Genomic DNA, 20,042 nt, shown 5'->3' on the forward strand with positions numbered 1-20,042 from the left:
AATATTTTACTGGTTTGTGCATACAATTAAGACATTAACAAGTTTCAGAGACATTGTTACTTTTACTTCATTTGCGAAGGAACTTTGCATTCACACCATATGCTTCCATAATCAGAAAAGTGACTTTCATTCATCTTTCACAATATTCATGTGTTAGATCAAAGCAGGGTAGATGGGGTAACATAATATGTACAGAGAATTAAATCACTGTCTTGGTATTTCAAAAATTGTATTGAGTTCACATAGGGATGGTGATATTTCGAACTTCAAATATTGGTAAATATTCGGTAATTTGATTCCCTAATACCAAAATTTGCACGGTGATCCCTGAATTTTATTTTTGCTTTGAAAAATATTGTTTGAAAGTTTTACTGGAGGGAAACTTGGATCTACATCTTAAGTGTTAGGCGTGAACTATCTTAAAGGGATAACAGTTGTAAACTTCATAATATTCATAGTATTTTTCCATGTAAAAGTTATTTCTGTGCAATTCTCCCTACAGAATCCATATGTAGAAGGAATTAGCCTATAAAGTACAATATGCGATTTCATAGTTCATAAATATATTCTATTTTGCACAAAAATTAAGTTGTCAACATTAACATTTCCTTATTTAAAAAAGGAGTCACATTCGCTAAAATAGAGATCAATGCTTAGTATAATTTGCATACCATATGTTTTCTGGTTGCCTGTATTTGTTATGTTTTTTATCAATCATCAAATAATAACATATACTTCATTTTAGATTCATTCAGCTGTATTCTACCACCACATTGATGACAAGATAATAACAGACGATTTACGATCACTGTCAATAAACACAGATAATGAACATATTTCACAGACAGTAGATAAATATTTAATACAAAGTAACCATGCCTTTCAACATTTTCAAATTTGTGTAAATTTACTTGTATTACTTTCATTCTCCCGACTAAATGTTGATTTCCACATTTTATAGTCTGAAAGTAAAATTGCAAACTATCAACACTTTAATTGAAATAAACTTAGTGAATTTTTAATATTTGATGTACTGTGTAACACCTGCAAAACTGGTTGTCAATCTGAAGATATCTTTTAGAAGTGGCATAACAATTCTGTAACTGGTTTTCTTGTGTCTCATGTGCTATTTTTAGTGTATTTTCTGTGTGTAATGGTTCCTTTATTAAAGCAATAAATCTGTATTTTCTTCATTAAATATCATGAGTACTTGTGTCACTGATCTGTAAGATAGACTGGTTTGGACTCATATTTTGTCTCATTGTATAACACTGAGTGCAACATAAACAGTAATCTAAATAAGGTTTACACTGAAGTGTTTTGATTCCAATTCATTGGACAGAAAAGCTGAAATGGTCAAAGGTCACTTACTCGATCATAGAAAGATTAAGCTTATGGGAAAGAATAATGGGGAGGTATGTCATCTGATGATTGTTGTTCAGGTTTCAGAACCTACACAATAACCCTGCTGTAAAGGAAGGGAATGAAGTGGGTGATTGTGAAAAAAAAAAATAAAAAAACATAAACACATAAAAACATATGAAAAAACCCTAAATCAACTAGGTGTGCAATGATGTAGCCTTACTTTTGCCAGGAGAGCATTGTGTGAACCATGAACTCTGGGGAATAGACTATGAACAAGAGCATCAACAACATATCTATTTAATCATTTACATCCCGTTTGAGGTAAAATATCTGCATAATGTCATAAGTCACCAGGGTCAGGGTTCAAAAGGTAGATAGTCTGTTCTATGGTCAAAGACCAAACCTCCTGCAAACATTTGATTTTCTTAGCACTTTCACCCCTATTCCTTCTGAATAGGTCCACTTTGCCATATAAAATAATGCAATCAGGATAAACCATGGTGGTGATTGGGTAAACCTTTGACCGTGGCCCCTTCTATTTGCACTGTGCAATGTTCATCATGCTTCAAGTCCAATCGTATTTCAGTCACATGCAGTGTCAAATGTGGGCATGCAAATGTGCACAAGCTGACCACAACATTTCCTGTGAAAAGTTTGATGTTTGTCAGATTCCAAAAGTATATGACTCTGGATGACTGTAGGTACAAAGGTATTGCACCACCGGCAGAGGTATAGGTTAAAATGCGGACTTCAGTCAGATTCCACTACTTTAATGAGGAACTTTTGTTGCCTTGTAAAGGGCCAGTGAATGTAAATATAAATTATCATTTTCACTACTTTTGTTTGTAACTCAATGGCAAGATATTGTTCTACTCTGTAGTGCATGCTGAAATGCCCACTATCCAGCTCTACCCTTACGAAAAAGACCCCATAGCATTCTATAGAAATCTACAGCTTACAGACATTCTTTAACTTTCTACAGTTCTATAGAAGTTTACAAGAGTTTTGGCTTAATTTTAATTTTCAAATTATCAACTTTTCCTACTTGTCGAGCAACATTCCATCTGCTCCAGCGTATGGTGTATATGTTTCACAGCTCCTTAGATACTGTAGAGCCTGTGAGTCATATGATTTTCGAGAACGATATGCCTCATTGGCTTATAAGTTAGTGAGACAGGGCTTCTCGGAAAGTACACTTGCAAGATCTTTTAAGAAATTCTATGGTAGATAGGGGGACATAGTTTCCAAATATGACACATTTCTGTTACACAAATGATTCGTGACAGTATTCCCATTGTTGACCTTATACGGTAGCTTCACTGAGTTGCCATTGATTTGGAAACTTTAGGGCCATGCTTGACGAGTGTATCATGCTAACAGGGTACGTTTACCCGTTACGGACACCTGGTACCACCACTTATGATTACATTTGTGGTTCAAGACCGTCCTTCGTTATCTTGTAAATATTTTCTTTTTGATATTTATACTAAAGAACCTGGTAATTTATTACCTTGTCTGATTTGGATTATTGAATTTGCTTTGATGTCATATTCTTATAGAAATCTATAGAAAACAATGACTCTATTTAAAATTTATAGAAGTCTATGCAACATTTTCGTAAGAGTTAACACAACACATATATCTATAAGGTGCAGTTGTTAAAATGTCAGTTCTAGCCTGGACCAAAGATTCACTTGTCAACAATATGAGTAAAATATACATGTGCAGGCACAGTCGAGTGCTCAACACTGCACGTACAGGGTCAATACACAGATCCTCGTCTGTTACCAACATATCCACAAGGACACCTGTAAGTAAAAATATGTACTGACAGATATCAGAAGACAGACCTGCATACTCAATTGATATACATACCTATATCAAAATGGAAATTAATCTTAATCAAAAAGTTTATCAAACATAAGTAATGCAGTGAGACAGTGAAAATTGCAAGCAATTAGGTTATTAAGAGCACGTAAGGAGTGCAAAGCAATAAAAAAACAGTGGGTTCACGATACAGTGGTGACCAAAACCTGACAGTATGGTGGGTGCAAAATAATAGAATTTGTAAATTAAGTAGCCAAAATAATTAGATTATAAGTGGCAGATTTGGTAACATAGTAACTAATTAAAGCAATTGCCAAGGATTTAGCCACAAAATTTTAACTAAGAGACCAAATCTGAAATCACAGGTAAGGAAGTCATCAAAAACTTGATACTATGCTACAGAAATGGTAACAATGTATAAACCAAACTTACTGGATACAAAGTAACAGACTTTTGCAACAATGTAACAAAACAAATGAAATTAGGTCAGGCCCAAAAAAATAACAGGTTTGTTTCTGGTCATTGACATGTGGCAAAAATGATGCGGTGACGCAATTTTTTTCCAATTTGTTTTAAATTTTGGGTGGAATTTGATACATTTTCCCCTTTTTTCCATAGGGGCAAATGAAAAACAGGAAAAAAAAGAGTTGACACACACACTTTGAAATGATGCGCGCCATGACCAGAAACAAATCAATTTTTTTTTGGCCTCACAGAACTAGTAACAAAGTAACCAATATTACAGCATACAATTGTGTGGAATGTGGAAATTCATTAGCCTGTCACAAACTCTGTCCTATGAGGCCTGCATAGGCATGACAGAGCAGAGAGAGTTGTCAGTGAAAGGAGTTACAACACTAATGAGAACGGAACTCAACCCCTATTCTAAGAAATATTATAAGTAGTAGAGCATAGTGATGTGTTGTTGATCCTATTCACCCATCAAATACTAAATGTAGCGGTCCATCTTCCAATAATTTAATAGGAATAAGACTATTGTGGTCGTAGGATTCATGGTGTAAAAGACGCTTGAATGTGAACAGTTTAGTCCGATTGAGGAATATGTTGTCATGCTTACATGTTGTTGCTTCAGTCAACATGACAACTTGGTATGGCAAATGTATATAACCTTAATGAACTGTCAATTTAAAAAAACATATCAAGTATAATTATAACGCATAAACTTTATTTACAACTTGTGTTACACATAAAATAGCTCTCTTAAATAAGTTATTTCTCTTGAGAAAATCTAATAACAAAACTCGACATAATAATAACAGCACACAACTGTGTAAAAATTGTAAAACAACAAAAAGTGTAATGGCAAACACACACTGCCAAAACTCAGAAATCTGATAGAGGCAGAATGGTAGAGGCATGGACAAAAATAATACATTTCACCTGTTTCTGGTTTCTGAACATTTTTAAAAGGTAAAATAATCAAGATGCACTCTTTCTTTTTCTAATTTTCATAATCACAAGCAATTCTTTCATTTCAAGCTTGCCAAACATTCATTCTAATTTAAACTCTGGGTGCTGAGGTTTCACGCTCACTGAGCATTTTTTCTAAATAAGTAAATCCTATAGCTATACATCTTGTACAGCATTGTTGAACTTCACAATTTTCTGTTTTTCACACTGAAAATATTTTTCAGAATTACTGGAAGCTAGAAATGAACATTAAAATTCAATATTTGGACTCAACAAGTAAGTCAAATTGTCATTTCTCTTCACATGAAATCAAATTTTGTTGAACTAGGACTCAAATTAAATAACGTACTTTCAAATTACAATTTTCATACGTCTCTGCTGTTCATTTCATGATATTAAACTATTACCACATTGTTCAAAATCCTCCATTGTTAAATTGTAGCACTGATATCATTTGCAGTCTTCATTATTGAGGGTAAAATGTGAGCAACATTTTATGTTGTTTATCACTTGACTGGCAAGTCAAAAGACGATGCCACTACAAGGACCCCATCAACATCCACCACAACGACACATCCAATGTCTCATATTATGACTTTGATAAGGGTTTAGGATGGATATCAAGGAAGTAACTGTGGTTGAACCACCATTAGTAGGACTTATGACTGTAGTAAAGAAAGACATATTGTTATTTTGACTTCAGCATACGGAATAACAAAGTAAGTTGGAAGAAGTAACATTTGTATCACCTTTTATAGACCTTAATTAATTTTACAGAAATGGACAAAGCTGTAACAAAGTAGCAAAGAAAAAATAAATTCTTTGGCACATTTCTTTCTAAATTCTAGCTGCCTTTGGCACTTTTTATTCTATTTACATTGCTTTTTCATCTGAAAAAATTGAATACTGCTAGGTAATTTTCATGGCAAAATGTAAACAAAACGCTTCATGACAAGCACACACAATAATGTATCTTTTTGATACATAAATAAGACATATTCAAGATATTGGCATCAAGTCTTTGATTGGCTGTTGGTTTACCAAATTATACTGATTAGCCAATCAAGTAGCTTCTTACAAAGCCAATGCAAATTAAAGCATGAATGGCTGACTATGATTGGATGACTGTAAATAGTGAAGGCTGGCAAGTTATAATCTTCTCTCTTGTGGAAGATTAGATAATAGCACACATGATTTCAAAAGTCATCATTATTTCAAACATTACAGTCTGAAAAATAACAATAAATAGAAAATGTATCACTCAACAAAATTGCAAATAAATCACAACACAAAAGTACCCATTTCTTACTTTCACAGGATGTGATGAAAAATTATAAGGCGTGCAAAGAAAGGTAAGTTTTGTAGTGGTCATTAACTACAAACAATCTTACTTTTGGATTGAAAGTACCGTGTTTTGTACAAGCAGACATCATACTGTAAAGAGTTTTGACAAGGTTCAAATGAGAAAAGTTGTAAGAAATCCTCTGATTATCACTCTTCATAATTGAGGACTTTCTTGATGATGTACTTCTGAGGACAACAGAACTGTCCTTATTTTGTTGATAAAATCAATGTTTTTCTTAGAAGATGTACTTCGACTAAAGGTTACATGATAAAATTTGGAAGTAATAGATGGGAGCAGTTTGAGGTTTATGGACAAATGCCTGTTTTGGGAACAATATCAACTGGTCTTCTTGTCCATAAATAAGAGACCTGCAGTATTTGAATTTTTGTTCAAGTTTTTGCCTTTTAGCCCCTGCCATCAAAGCTTGGTAGACATGAAAATTCACGGTTTTTTTTCAGATACTCGTGTAAATTTTGAAGTATTTATGTGTGATAGTTTAGTAATGTTGGTTACCTGCAAATGTAAGCTCATCTGCTTTCCTTTGCACTGCACTTGTTTTTGAGGGTATTTTGTAATGTTGCAACTTTCAGATATAGGTCACCTAACTCTTTTGATAATTTCGAACAATTAAAAGATCTCATTCTCTCAAATTAGTTTCAATCATGTTCAAAATGAACGTCAGTTTGTGTGAAAACTTGGTGAATTTATGAGAAATAAATAGTGAGAATGGATATAGGTGCCTTGCTGTTTAACAGAGTGTCTGACACGTAACTTTTGTCACAGAAATCAGTGTTTTAGAGATATGCAAGCCTAACATGGATACAACATTCAACATCGCTTTGGTAGTTTCATATCACATGGTTTTTGATAAGTTTGGTAAATTTACAGAAATGTCGGTATCTTTACTTGCATATGCAAAATTATACTCGTGCTGGTATGGTATGGTATAAAGGCAATGGTATGATGTGATTGATGGTTGAACCCAGCGTCATTAAATAATGTTCTTGTACATGTCTCAACTATTTCAACAAAAAATTCATGTCTTCCAGCGTGACAGTTTTGAAAAATAATTTGATTTATGAGAAAGATGTTGGGGAGATGTATTTCTCAGTTATGATTTTACATCTAATTTATTATAGACCCGATGAATACATTTGACAACAGCACTGGTTCCTTTAATGTCTCAGACAAATTTACACCTTTGACTGCAAATAATCCATTCCATCCATACTGTTCTCTATAGAATTGTAGGACCTGTGCACTGCAAAATGGGGATGACAGGGTGGCTTAAGCTATCTATCCATTCATTCATAGTTAGAAAAGTACTGACATAATGATAATCTGACATAATTCTCTGGAAGTCTTCAAAGACACCCTGTTCTGTAAATGGAAGATTCCGTGACCTGGCTGACATCCACTAGAAGTACTCCGTTCCAAGCCTGCTTGGACCAGCTCCATTTTCCAGGGTGTAGTCAAGTGTACTGTTGTTTGTGCTGTCTATAGAGTATATTCCAGTTGGATAGTGTATCGGTCGGTACTGTTAAAGAAGACAAAATGTTTAACGATTAAATTGAAATATAATTCTATAATAAATTTCCAAAACTGCTTTTCATAATCAACTGAGTAAATGCCAGATCATGTGACATATTATAGCTGACACAGTAACTTGTGGTGATATGCTGAAACCCTGTTTTATGGAATTTCAAACAAAAATAATGGGAACGTAAATGTTCAATCAGTGTGATAATGATTTTAATAATTTCTTAGGAGAAAAATCAAATAATAAAGTTATGACTGTGACTATTGCTTCATCTGTGTTGAGGTTTGTCAGGAATGACAAAATTCACTGGGGATTTAAATGTAACATAGACTTGAGATTTGACATAGTTTTTGCTGCAATTTATCATATTTCATGTACATGACATTTTACATATGTGTGACATAGTGACATAGTCTTTCTTAGACGATGTTGAAATGAAACATTGTACTCCAAAAATAACCAACATGCTTATTTGTGTTCAATAATTCATAAAATTTGCAGAAAACATTAAACTTCATAAGACATGAAAAGCTATAGAGTAATGCATTTATGGAAGAGTTTTGAATATCAAAGCGTCAATAACACTTGACTCACATTTAGCTTGATGTGGCAGGCCAGAGTGAGTATACTTAACAAAGTTTACCCCTGGGAACATGCACACCAAGTTTCAAAGCAATCAGATGAGCGATTTCAGAGAAAATGATTTTTTGACCAAAAATGGGGAAAATTGCCCCAAAAATACAAATATGAAAATTTCACCACAATTTGAAGACAATCAACCAAGTATGCGCCTATGTACATGCTTACCAAGTTTGAATGCAATCAGAATAGTTAATTTTGAGAAAATGATATTTTGACCAAAAATGGGAAAACTTGCCCCAAAAATACAACTTTCAAAATTTCACCAAAATTTGAACAAATATAACTAAAGTAACCTGCATACCAAGTTTCAATCAAAGCTGGCCAGTGGTTACAGAGTTTTAGCATTTTACATGATTTTCCTTTGTTTTACTTCACTTGCATATTTTTGACACTGACATTTTCATTTGAACAAAATCATATCTTCACCTGTGCACCAAATACTAAGAAAGATTGTTGGTGCTGCGGTTTAGGAGTTTTTGATGTGGATGGACATACATCTGCACATACTAACATACATACATACACATATGTACATACATATACAGACATAAAGACGCCACCGACCTACCATATAAGCTCTCTTTGGTATACATACCTATACAAAATGTGAGCTAAAAATGATAAGACACATATTTCAAATAAACATATTTTGACCAAAAAATGGAAAGAATGTCCCAAAATCCTATCTAAAAATTTCACCCAACTGTTTTGCAAGCTTATTTACGTCATCACCAGGAATTTCTATTATTAATTTGAAGGCCAATTGTGGAGCAGTTTCTGAGCGGATGACCTAAGTATCAAAATATTACAAATAAATTCATTAAAAATTTGCAATTGCAGATTTCATCACAATATGGATACGTCCCACTTATACCACCACATGGTTCCTGTATCCCAAATATCAAAGAAAGCCAATCAATATTCCTAAGTTTTTAGTTTTTTACCATTTTGGGCTCATCTGCATAGTTTTGAAGCAGACAAACTTATCTAACAGACTACCCATCTACAAGCCATAATGTTTCTACATACCAAATACCAACATGATAGACCCATGGCAGTGGTTTGCGAGTTATTTGAGCGTACATACATACATAAATACATACATATATATATATACATACATACACATCTCCAGCCTGTAAGTACAACTCCAGATTGTCATACATTATGTGGACAAATAGGATCGAGTTAAAATAACTTCCATGTAGCCTGTCAACACATCAACTATCTGTTTACAATGCAAAGTTGTTGTTAACATCCGCATTCTAGATCTGATCTACATATGAATTCCGGAACTGATCTCCCTTTGAAACTTGTTAGACAGTTTGTCTTGTAGGCAAATCTGACCGTTGTTTGATCAAAATTATTGAATTTATCCTCACCATATGTTATTTAACTCCAAGCACCCTAAAAACAATTTCAAAACAACAAGAAAAGTGAAAGAAAATATTTTTTTTCCCAAAGGATAACATTGCTGATTGCATTGTGATTTAAGAGGTATTTTATATGTGAGCATACCAGGTAGCAAATACAATGGCAAGGGGCATAATGATTGCTTGCTAGATATTTCACAAAGTGTTGTAAAAAATGCAAAATTCATGAAAAAGAATAATTTACAGATATCATAATGAAACAGGAAAAATACGCATCAACTTTAGCAAAGGTACTTGAGTAGCTAATATTATTCATATGACATACATACTGGTGAATTTACATACATACTCAGCCAACTGATGCAATAGTTCTTATGGAATCAATCAATCAATCTGTCTATATATCCATCCATCTATCTATCTATCTATAACATTTTCAACAAATATCAGCAAATGAAAGCAGCTGGTGAATGTTATATTGCACAGCTTGTGCACCAGAAAATACCTCAGTTTAGATGCTATATGAAATGAGGTCCTACTAGAAGTCAGTTTAAAATCACTTTGTCAACAACGGCATTGTTGTGAAAGTGACCTCCAACCTCAGTCACATGTCGGTATTTATACTATGTGGATCGCCTGATCAAGAAATAGGTCACCAAGAACTCCCTAGATGAGTGTATGAAATCAAATAAGAATTTGCTTTACTACAATACTAATGTCTGTTGGTGAGTCATGTGACACCATTAACAGTATTTGCAATATCTTGCTGAGGGGCCTCATCCGGTATCTGCTATCGGCTCTGCACCTGTCTCCAGTTGGTTAACTAGACACACCTATGCACAATGGCTGCTGCATCTGAACGCAAAGTTTTGGAAGAAATCGGTGAAGATTTCCTGTGTTGCACCATCTGTCTGGAGCAGTTCAAGTCTCCTAAAATTCTACCATGTCTGCATACATTCTGTGAGCAGTGTTTAGTCACACTGGTTGAAAAGACTGGATCTCTAAACTGTCCAGAATGTCGACAGCAATATCAGCTTCCTGTTGGAGGAGTGCCAGCGATAAAAGGCAACTTCTTTATGAGCAATCTGATTGAGATATTCAAGCAACGACTGGAGTCTATGCAGGGAACTGAGATCAAATGTGAAGGCTGCCAACAGAATACAGCGACTCACAGGTGTGTTGAGTGTAAACACTATCTCTGTGATAACTGTGTTAGGGCACATAAAAATCTGCCACTAACACGTATACATCAACTTATGACCAAGGCAGAATATGAAACAGCAAAGTCTACCAGTCCTGTGACACTACACGCAGTGGAATATTGCAATGTTCATCCTAAGAATGAAATTGAATTCTACTGTGAAACCTGTCAGGTACCTGTCTGTACAAACTGCACCATAGTCAATCACCGCATACCAGAACACGTACACAGAGACTTGAAAGATGCAGCAGATGAGTATCTTACAGAATTGAAAGCCATGGTTGACAAACTGAAAGTGAAAGAACAGGAAGCTGAAAAGAACAAAACCCTGGCCAAGCAGATACACACTGATCTTACAGAGCAGTGCAGCAGAGAAGAAAGCAAGGTGAGAATGAAAGCAGAAGTAATCATCAAGAAAATAAAAAGAGAAGAGCAGAGACTGATAGATGAACTGAAAAACAATTACAAAATGAAAATTAAAAGAGCAGCTGCTGATATCGATGAGATGGAATTAAAACATGGTAATATTAAGAGTGCAGGCAATTACATAGAGACACTGATGCATCATGGGAATGCTGCTCAACTTCTCTCAACAAAGGGTGATGTTGGCACTCGTATCAAGCAACTGATTACCATGGAAACTACAGTGAAAGCTGAACATGACGACTTTATATTCACACCACATGATGAATTGTCTGAGCATGGAATTCTGGGAATACTGAAATCTGATGTGTGTATGTCAAAGTGTACAGTTGAAAACATTCCAAAACAACTCCTGAAAGGTGACTCTGCAGACCTACTGATCACAACCAGAAATTCCACAGGAAAACAAGTCATCCCAAAACAAAAAGTGAAAGCCAAGGTAAAGAAACCTGATGCATCATGGGTAGACATCAATGTAGCTGATAACAGAGATAGTACACACACAGTGAAAGTGTCTGGACAATTGGATGGAAAATATCAAGTTACCATGACAATAGGAAATCAACCAATACCAGGCTGTCCTGTCATCATACCTGTCATCAAAGGATTGGTGAAGACCATTGGCAGTGAAGGAAGTGCTAGGGGACAGTACAGCTGTCCCAATGGTGTGGCCATAAACAAAGACAGAGACATTGTCACTGCTGACTGAGGCAATAATAGGTTGCAGATAATTACCAGAGAGGGATCATTTAAGAAAATTTCGAAATTCAAACATTTTAACAAACCTTTCAGACCATGGGATATAGCTATATCAAGTGATAATACACACTATAGTTTAGATTACAACAATAATCAAATAGTTGTCAATGATGAGAATGGACATGTCATCAGATGCTTTGGACAAAATGAGTTGAAAAATCCATATGGTATTGGGATTAGTCCTGTAGATGGCAATGTCTATGTGACAGACTATGGTGGGAATTGTGTCAGAGTTTATACACAACATGGTAAATACCTTAGGTCATTTTGGTCAAGAGGTGAAGGTCAAGGGCAATTCAATTGGCCCTGGGGTGTAGTCATAGCAACTACTGGAATGGTATTTGTAGCAGACTACAATAACAAGCGTATCCAGGTATTCAATGCAGATGACCAGTATTTGTATTCCTTTGATTGTCAGATGGGGTAAGCCAAAGGGAATAGCAATTGAAAATGATAAATATGTCTATGTTACTACTGACTTTCCCAGCAGTCTACTGAAGTTTGAGAGTAGTGGTAAGTTTGTTTGTCGTATTGATAGTGATAGTGATGGGCTGAACTGCCCCACTGGTATAGCACTGACAGATGATGTACCTTGCAGGGTGGTTGTAGCTGATAGGAACAACCACTGCATCAAAGTGTTTGTACAGTGATAACATCACAATAAATTGTACCAGACTGTGTTTTGTTGACATTGGTCAGATCCAGAGACATTTTTGATCTACATCTTTCAAATGCAAATGATATGTACTGAATATCTGTTCATCTTTTACAAGCAATTTAATCAAAACATTGATATGTTGCAGAAGAAAGGAAAAAATTCAATACCCTTACAACAGTTTTTGATTTAGGCCTATTCTTGGGATAAAAAACCTTCAAAATGCAAACAAGTAAAACAAAGGCTTTTTCATGATTTGATCACACTCAATCACATTTGATTTGTTACTGGTTTGCAGTTTTTGCACTCAGTTAATAAATGAGCAGGTTTCACAGACATATTTATTTTCTCTTTATTCATGAAGGAACTTTTTATTCACATCATATTCTTCTACTGTTCGAAAAAGTGACTTTTTTCAACTTTACTTGGTTCATTTGTCATAACAAAGCTGGGTAGATGGACGTAATTGTGTGTAAAGAGAATTTTTGTTCCATATTTACTTTGGAAGTTCACCAAGAATGTGCCTCTGAGACAGATATTTAGACTCTCAAATTTTTAATTCTTTTCTGATCAGCCACTTTTGGGGGTTGATTTTAAAATGTTGGAGTAAGAAAAATTTTCACTGTCTCAGTATTTCAAAAGTTGTAAATTTTATTTTCCCCATAGAGTTGACGCAGGCATTGGGACATTTTGAAATATCAAGTATCGGTAAATATTGGGTTATTTAATTCCCTGGTATCAACATTTGCATGGTGATCCCCAAATATATTCTTGCTTTTGAAATAAATCAGTTGAAAATTTGCTTGAGAAAACTTAAGTCTTTCATTTTTGAGGCATAAACTACCTTAAAGGATAGCAGTTGTAGTCTTTATAATACTCATAGTATTTTTTCCATTTAAAAAAATTAATTCCTTCCCATTCTCACCACAGAATGCATTTCACAGAAAGTAGATAAATATTCAATACAATGTAAGCAAGCCTTTCAACATTTTCAGATTTGTGTAAGCTTACTTATACTAATTTTATTTTACTTTTGAGACTTTTGAATAGAAAAGACAGATAAATGTTTTAGTTTCCACATTTCATTGTCTCGAAGTAAACATCCGTAACTTCAACCCTTACTATTTCATGAATTGAAATTAACCAAATTTGTAATATTTGATGCTGCATAACAACTGTTTATTTAGACTTTGCATTATTGGTTGACAGTCTAAAGTTATATTTTTTTAACATGTAGCGTAACAATTTTGTGACTCGGTTTTATTTTGTTTTGTGTTAATGTATTTTCTGTGTGTAATTGTTCCTATACTTAAAGCAATAAATCAGTAATTTCTTCATTCAATATAAAATGTAACCATGTCACTGATGTCTAAGCTAAGATGGACTGGTTTGTACTCATAGGTTATTTCACTGTATGACACAGACAGCATGTAAAGTCAGTAAGACTAACAATCTCAAAATGTTTACTCTCTTGTTATGTTTATACTAATTTATTGCAATATAAAAGCTGAAATGGTCCAAGGCCACTACTCACTTAAACATCACCACTATGCAGTTAAAACATCGATCATGGAAAAATAACATTATGGGAAAGAATAATTGGGTGATTGCTGTTCAGGTTTTCAGAACCTACATGATATCCTCGGTATCAAGGAACAGAATGGAAAGGAGTCAGTGATTGTCCCCCTAAAATAAAACAACAACAAAAACAAAACAAAACAACAACAACAACAACAACAAACAACTTGGTGTGCACTTGTATAGCCCTAATGCTGCAAGGACAGTACGCCATGAACCTTGAACTCTAAGGGATAGTCTTTGAACACAAAACAAAAGAGTATTATGTAGTAATACAAAGCTATTGCATTGATATGCCATCTACCAGACTAAATACATAGAAAAATATCAGCTCTGAGTTAAAATGAAGACACTGGACCATGCATGTGCACTGATATGCTCATCCCCATAGAGAAACATATTTTTTCAACAATCTATTTATTATCGTTTGCATTCTGTTTGAGGTCAGATCTCTGCATTATATCAAAGGTCACAACGGGATCAAGGTTCAATTGGTAGATAGTAAATCCATTGGTCAAAAGAGCCACCTCCTGCAAACTTTTAATCTCCTTACCAATTTCACCCCTATTCCTTATATAAAGGTCAAACTTTGCCCTAGAAAACAATGGAGTTAGGCCAAACCATGGTGGTGAAAGGGTAAACCATTGACCATGGTACATTACCATGGATTTCGATACCAACTTGAACCTTCATACCCTAGATTGTTAATGAAAGAGTCCAATCTACTGAAAAACTTACCCTAAGTTCAACATCACCAGGACGTTCTCCTATCACTGGATCTCTCCTATTTGCATGTTGTTGTTCAAGTTCTAGTTTTTCAAAATCCCTATCATGGAGTGTGGCTCTGAGTAACCCAGGCTGATACCTTGATGACCACAGCAACTCATTCACATCTTCTTCTCTAGGTGTTGGCACATCAAGTTTTTTCCTGACAAAAGCAAGTAATTTATCTATTCTTTCAAATGCATATTATACTGTGATATTTGTAGCGTGATCACATTTGTCTGAGATGACTAAGAAGTAATTGCTACATTCATATTGGTCAATGATGCCTGGGTTTCTATAATATTTCAATCACATGCTGTGAAAAATGTTGGCAATGTCTACAAGCTGATAGAATATTCACTGTGAAAAGTTTGATGTTCATCAGCTCTTCATGGATGACTGTATATGTACAAAGGTTCAAACTTACGATGAGTGACCCAGCTGGGTTAACATGTGGTTGGATTAGCAGTTTCGGGAACAATTTGTTGCCTTTTAAAGGGACAGAATTCTAACTTTTACATGTTTTTTTCACTACTTTTGTTTTACATGTCAATAGCATGTTCTTTTACTCCATAGTGCATATTGAAAAACCCACTATTGAGCTTGTCAATATGGCTATGTATATGTAAAGCGCATTGTCAATACTGATATTTGAATTTAATCTGGACCAAAATATACAATGTCAACAATAGCAATGCATTATGTGTACAGTTTGCTGCATAAACTGGTTATGACTTCATAGAGCAATAATGCTGGATCAGACAAAAGTGTGGGGTTATCTTGAGAGCTGCATTGGAGTTAAGTAGATATAACCAATGAGAGCACATTAAATTACCTTTTACAGCATACCACTAACAATGTTATTGCCAGTACTACTAACAAAAATCCTGCAATACCACCGACTACAATGGCGATCCATTTCAATTCTGAAATCAGAACATTTACAAGAAATGTGTATCATTATTGTAAGAGCCTGGTTTCTATGTAAGGAGTAATGATATGATCAATAATGGAAAATATACAAAAATACCGAGAAATGTCTAAAACTTGTGGAAGTGTAGCGGATATATTCCATCATTTGCCAGACCAGTAATTCACTTCGTTTTCAATGTGTTTACGTCAACCGTCCCCTTTGTCAATGTAACATGTTTAGGATATGAATTAAAACTTCTATTTGTGAAATAGCCTTCCAGTGTAATGGAACATCCTATAAATGCCCTAGGGCACATTATATAAATGCCCTAGGGCACAGCATATTTTGTGTTGCAGCTGGTTTCCGCTGTGTTACCAAATTTGAATATTAAAACGTACCAGATGCATACAGAATATGACATGTTCACTTTTGATTGGACAGTACTTTACTACGGCGCTGTCATTCGTTTCTGGAATTTGGTGACCAAGGCTTTACGAGTAGATAAAACACCCTGAATTGAGCGCTCTGATTGGTCAATCAACAGTAGATAGTTTTTAAACGGAGTTATAAAATCCCTGAAAATTGTAGTAATGAGTTTGAATTTCCGCAATAGTACCACTTGGGTGGTATTTTCATCACTAACTCAAAATTTCACTGGCCTGGCCAACACGAAAAATTCATCAGTAGTCAAACTGACATTGACCTAACACCTGTCAAGAGGATTCGTGCCGCTGAATGTTTTAAAATAGGAAAATTGATCTCAACGCCACAGTGGTGGCCGATGGGAAATTAATTACAGATATTGTGGCATTTGCAGGCTATATGATGTGTTTTTGCTCACTTTTCAATTCAGGATCCTCCTCAGTACAAGTCAAACCAACATATCCACTTGGACACCTGAAAGTAAAAATATTTGTAAGTAAATACAGAAAACAGACTTGCTTCACCCATACTTATACCTGATATTGCTATTGATATTTAAGAGCAAAGATTTCATGGGAATTGAAAATCTTAATCACAGGATTTTCCATGAAATCTGCTAAAAATGTTACAATACAGTAGTATGGGTAGCACAACAATCACTTGACAGGGTTCACTGAGAAAAATTGGCCATAGCCTGACCTAATTAGGGGTACAAAGTCACCGAATTAGTGTTGCAGAGGCCAAAATAACTACTACAAAGTAACAGAATTGGTAATATTTCGAACAAAGTAACTGGATACAAATTTACAGAATTTTTGACAAAGTAACTAATACTAGATACTATGTTACAGAATTGGTGAAAAAGTCATCAAATATTGGATACTGAGTTATAGAATTTGTGACAAAGTCACCAAACACTGTATACTAACTTACACAATTTGTAACAAAGTCATCAAATACTGGAAAGTAAGTCACAGAGATTGTGACAAAATCACCAAATTCTGGATATTGAGGTACAGCATCAGTTACAAAGTAACCAACCTTAACATTTACTTAGTTGCAGAATTTGCAACAAAGTAACCAAACAAACTGGATACAAAGTATGGCATTGGTAAGAAAGTAACCAACATTCCTGCATACTTAGTCACAAAATTGGTAAAATGCAACCAAAGTTTGGATACAAAGTGAAGCAAAAGATAAAAGAGAGATAGTACATAGCTAGATACTTACAGACAAGTAAATCCATTCTCAACAGCTGTGCATGTACCATCATTGAAACATGGATTTGAGTTACGATTATCTGTTGATTGAAACATAAAATGTGTCACTGATGAATTATATATCCCAGATATCTTGACCAAAAAATTGTAGAGAAGAATGACAAGGATATTTCAGCTTGGGACGTGTCATGATTTGGTAACAACATTACGGACCTGTTTCTTCATATGATTTGAAGCGAAAATATTCATGTGCATTTCTCATGCTAGGTCACCAATGCCAATAGCATAAACCTTCCACAGAGCGCCCTCACAGTTCAGACTGAGAGGTGTACTTACTGGAGCATCCTTCAGCTGAGAGTGGATCACCCATGTGACTTGCTTGACAGTTGCATGCAAAGCTTCCAGGTTTGTTGACACAGACAGTGTTGGGAGCTGTACAATTCAAAGTCTCTGCACATTCATCAATATCTGCTCAAAAATAAACAAAATTCCATTTTTCCATATTTTTCTGGTCATCTTTGCCTTCTTCTCTGTTTAACCTAAGTTTGCATATACTCCCCATCCATCCATTGATCTATCTATCTCAGTATTTACCTGAGAGTGTTAGAAAGGCTATTTAGTGTCACACATATCCGTATAAATTGATGACTGAGACTACAAGCTGCAACAACAGCTGCGCATACAATGACTGCATTGGTAACAAAGTAACTGCAGTCATAAAATTGGTAACAAAGTAAGCATTGAGTGAATGGAATACTGCGAAAACTGCAAGTCAGGTTAGCACATAGACACTTGCAGACAGGTAAATCCAATGCTCTACAGCTGTGCATGTACCATCAATTGTGTAGAATGTTGAAATTCATTAGCCTTTCACAAACTCTGTCCCGAGAGGCTTGCATAGGCATGACATAGCAGAGACAGTTGTCAGTGAGAGTAACATCACTAATGACATGGGAACTCAAGACCACTAGTCTGAGAAATATCATATGTAGTGGAGAATAGTGATGTGTTATTAATCCTATTCCAGTGTCAAATACTAATGTAGCAGTCCATCTTCCAGTAACTCAATAGAAATAACACCAGAGATTATTGTAGTTGTAGGATTCATGGCTTCAAAGACAGTGGCATGTGAACAATTTAGTCTGACAGAAATATATTGTACATGTTGGTGCTTCAGCCAACATTGCAACTTGGTATGGCAAATGCATGTTACCTTATGAACTGTCAATTTAAAAACAATATGTCAAGTAATATTACAATTCTAACGCATAAACTTTATTTACAACTTGTGTTACACATAAAATAGCTCTCTTTAAATAAGTTATTTCTCTTGAGAAAATCTAATAACAAAACTTGAAATAATAATAACAGCACACAAACTGTGTAAAAATTGTAAAACAACAAAAAGTGTAATGGCAAACAAACACTGCCAAAACTCAGAAATATGAGAGAGGCAGAATGATAGAGGCATGGACAAAAATGATACATTTCACTTGTTTTCTCAACAGCTTTAAATGAAAAACAATCAAGATACACTCTTTCTTTTTCTAATTTTCATAATCACAAGCAATTCTTTCATTTCAAACTTGCCAAACATTCTTTTTAATTTAAACTCTGGGTGCTGTGGTTTCACGCTCACTGCGTGTTTTTTCTAAATAAGTAAATCCTATAGCTATACATCTGTTTGTACAGCATTGTTGAACTTCAAATTTTTCCGTTTTTCACACTGAAAATATTTTCAGAATTACTGGAAGCTAGAAATGAACATTAAAATTCAATATTTGGACTCAACAAGTATGTCAAATTGTTTGAGTCATAGTTGCTAGTGTCATGTCTCTTCACATGAAATCAAATTTTTGTTGAACTAGGACTCAAAATTAAATAATGTACTTTCAAATCACAATTTTCATATGTCCCTGCTGTTAATTTCATGATATTAAACTTTTACCACATTGTTCAAAATCCTCCTTTGTTAAATTCTAGCACTGATATCATTTGCAGTCTTCATTATTCATGTAAAATGTGAGCAACATTTTATGTTGTTTGTCAGTTGCCTGGCAAGTCAAAAGATGATGCCACTACAAGGACCCCATCAACATCCACCACAATGACACATCCTATGTATCACATTGTGGCTTGGATGAGGGTTTAGGGTGGATATCAAGGAAGTAACTGTGGTTGAACCACCATTGGTAGGACTGATTACCATGGTAAAGAAAGACATATTGTTATTTTGACTTTGACTTCAGCATACGGAATAACAAAGTAAGTTGGTAACAAGTAATATCAGTGTCACAGTTTTAAACACCTTAATTAATTTACAGAAATGGACAAAGCTGTAACACAGTAGCAAAGAAAAATAAATTTTTGGCACATTTTCTTTCTAAATTCTAGCTGCCTTTGGCACTTTTTATTCTATTTACATTCATCTGAAAAAATTGAATACTGCTAGGTAATTTTAAAGGCAAAATGTAAACACAAAGCTTCATGACAAGCACACACAATAATGTATCTTTTTGATACACAAATAAGACATAGTCAAGATATTGGCATCAAGTCTTTGATTGGCTGTTGGTTTACCA

At 34.7% G+C, this 20,042-nt stretch overlaps 1 protein-coding gene and 1 long non-coding RNA gene across 2 annotated transcripts in view; both read right to left on the reverse strand.

Moving 5' to 3' along the window:
* Nucleotides 1–5,403: 5,403 nt before the first annotated feature.
* LOC139123604 (uncharacterized) lies at nt 5,404–17,540 on the reverse strand. The gene is made up of 5 exons (XR_011549724.1): nt 17,471–17,540; nt 16,659–16,714; nt 15,740–15,830; nt 14,878–15,067; nt 5,404–7,505 (listed from the first exon to the last, which is right to left on the reverse strand). It is a non-coding gene; the product is annotated as an uncharacterized lncRNA (long non-coding RNA).
* A 227-nt stretch (nt 17,541–17,767) lies between these two features.
* Nucleotides 17,768–20,042, reverse strand: part of LOC139123842 (fibulin-1-like) — a 62,894-nt gene continuing 60,619 nt past the window's right edge. The window contains exon 8 of the mRNA XM_070689992.1: nt 17,768–17,928. Within this exon, the coding sequence (XP_070546093.1) occupies nt 17,768–17,928 (161 nt within the window). The remainder of the gene's footprint in view (nt 17,929–20,042) is intronic.

This window comes from Ptychodera flava (genome assembly GCF_041260155.1).
Source record: "Ptychodera flava strain L36383 chromosome 23 unlocalized genomic scaffold, AS_Pfla_20210202 Scaffold_23__1_contigs__length_28996876_pilon, whole genome shotgun sequence".
Taxonomy (NCBI): Eukaryota; Metazoa; Hemichordata; class Enteropneusta; family Ptychoderidae; genus Ptychodera; species Ptychodera flava.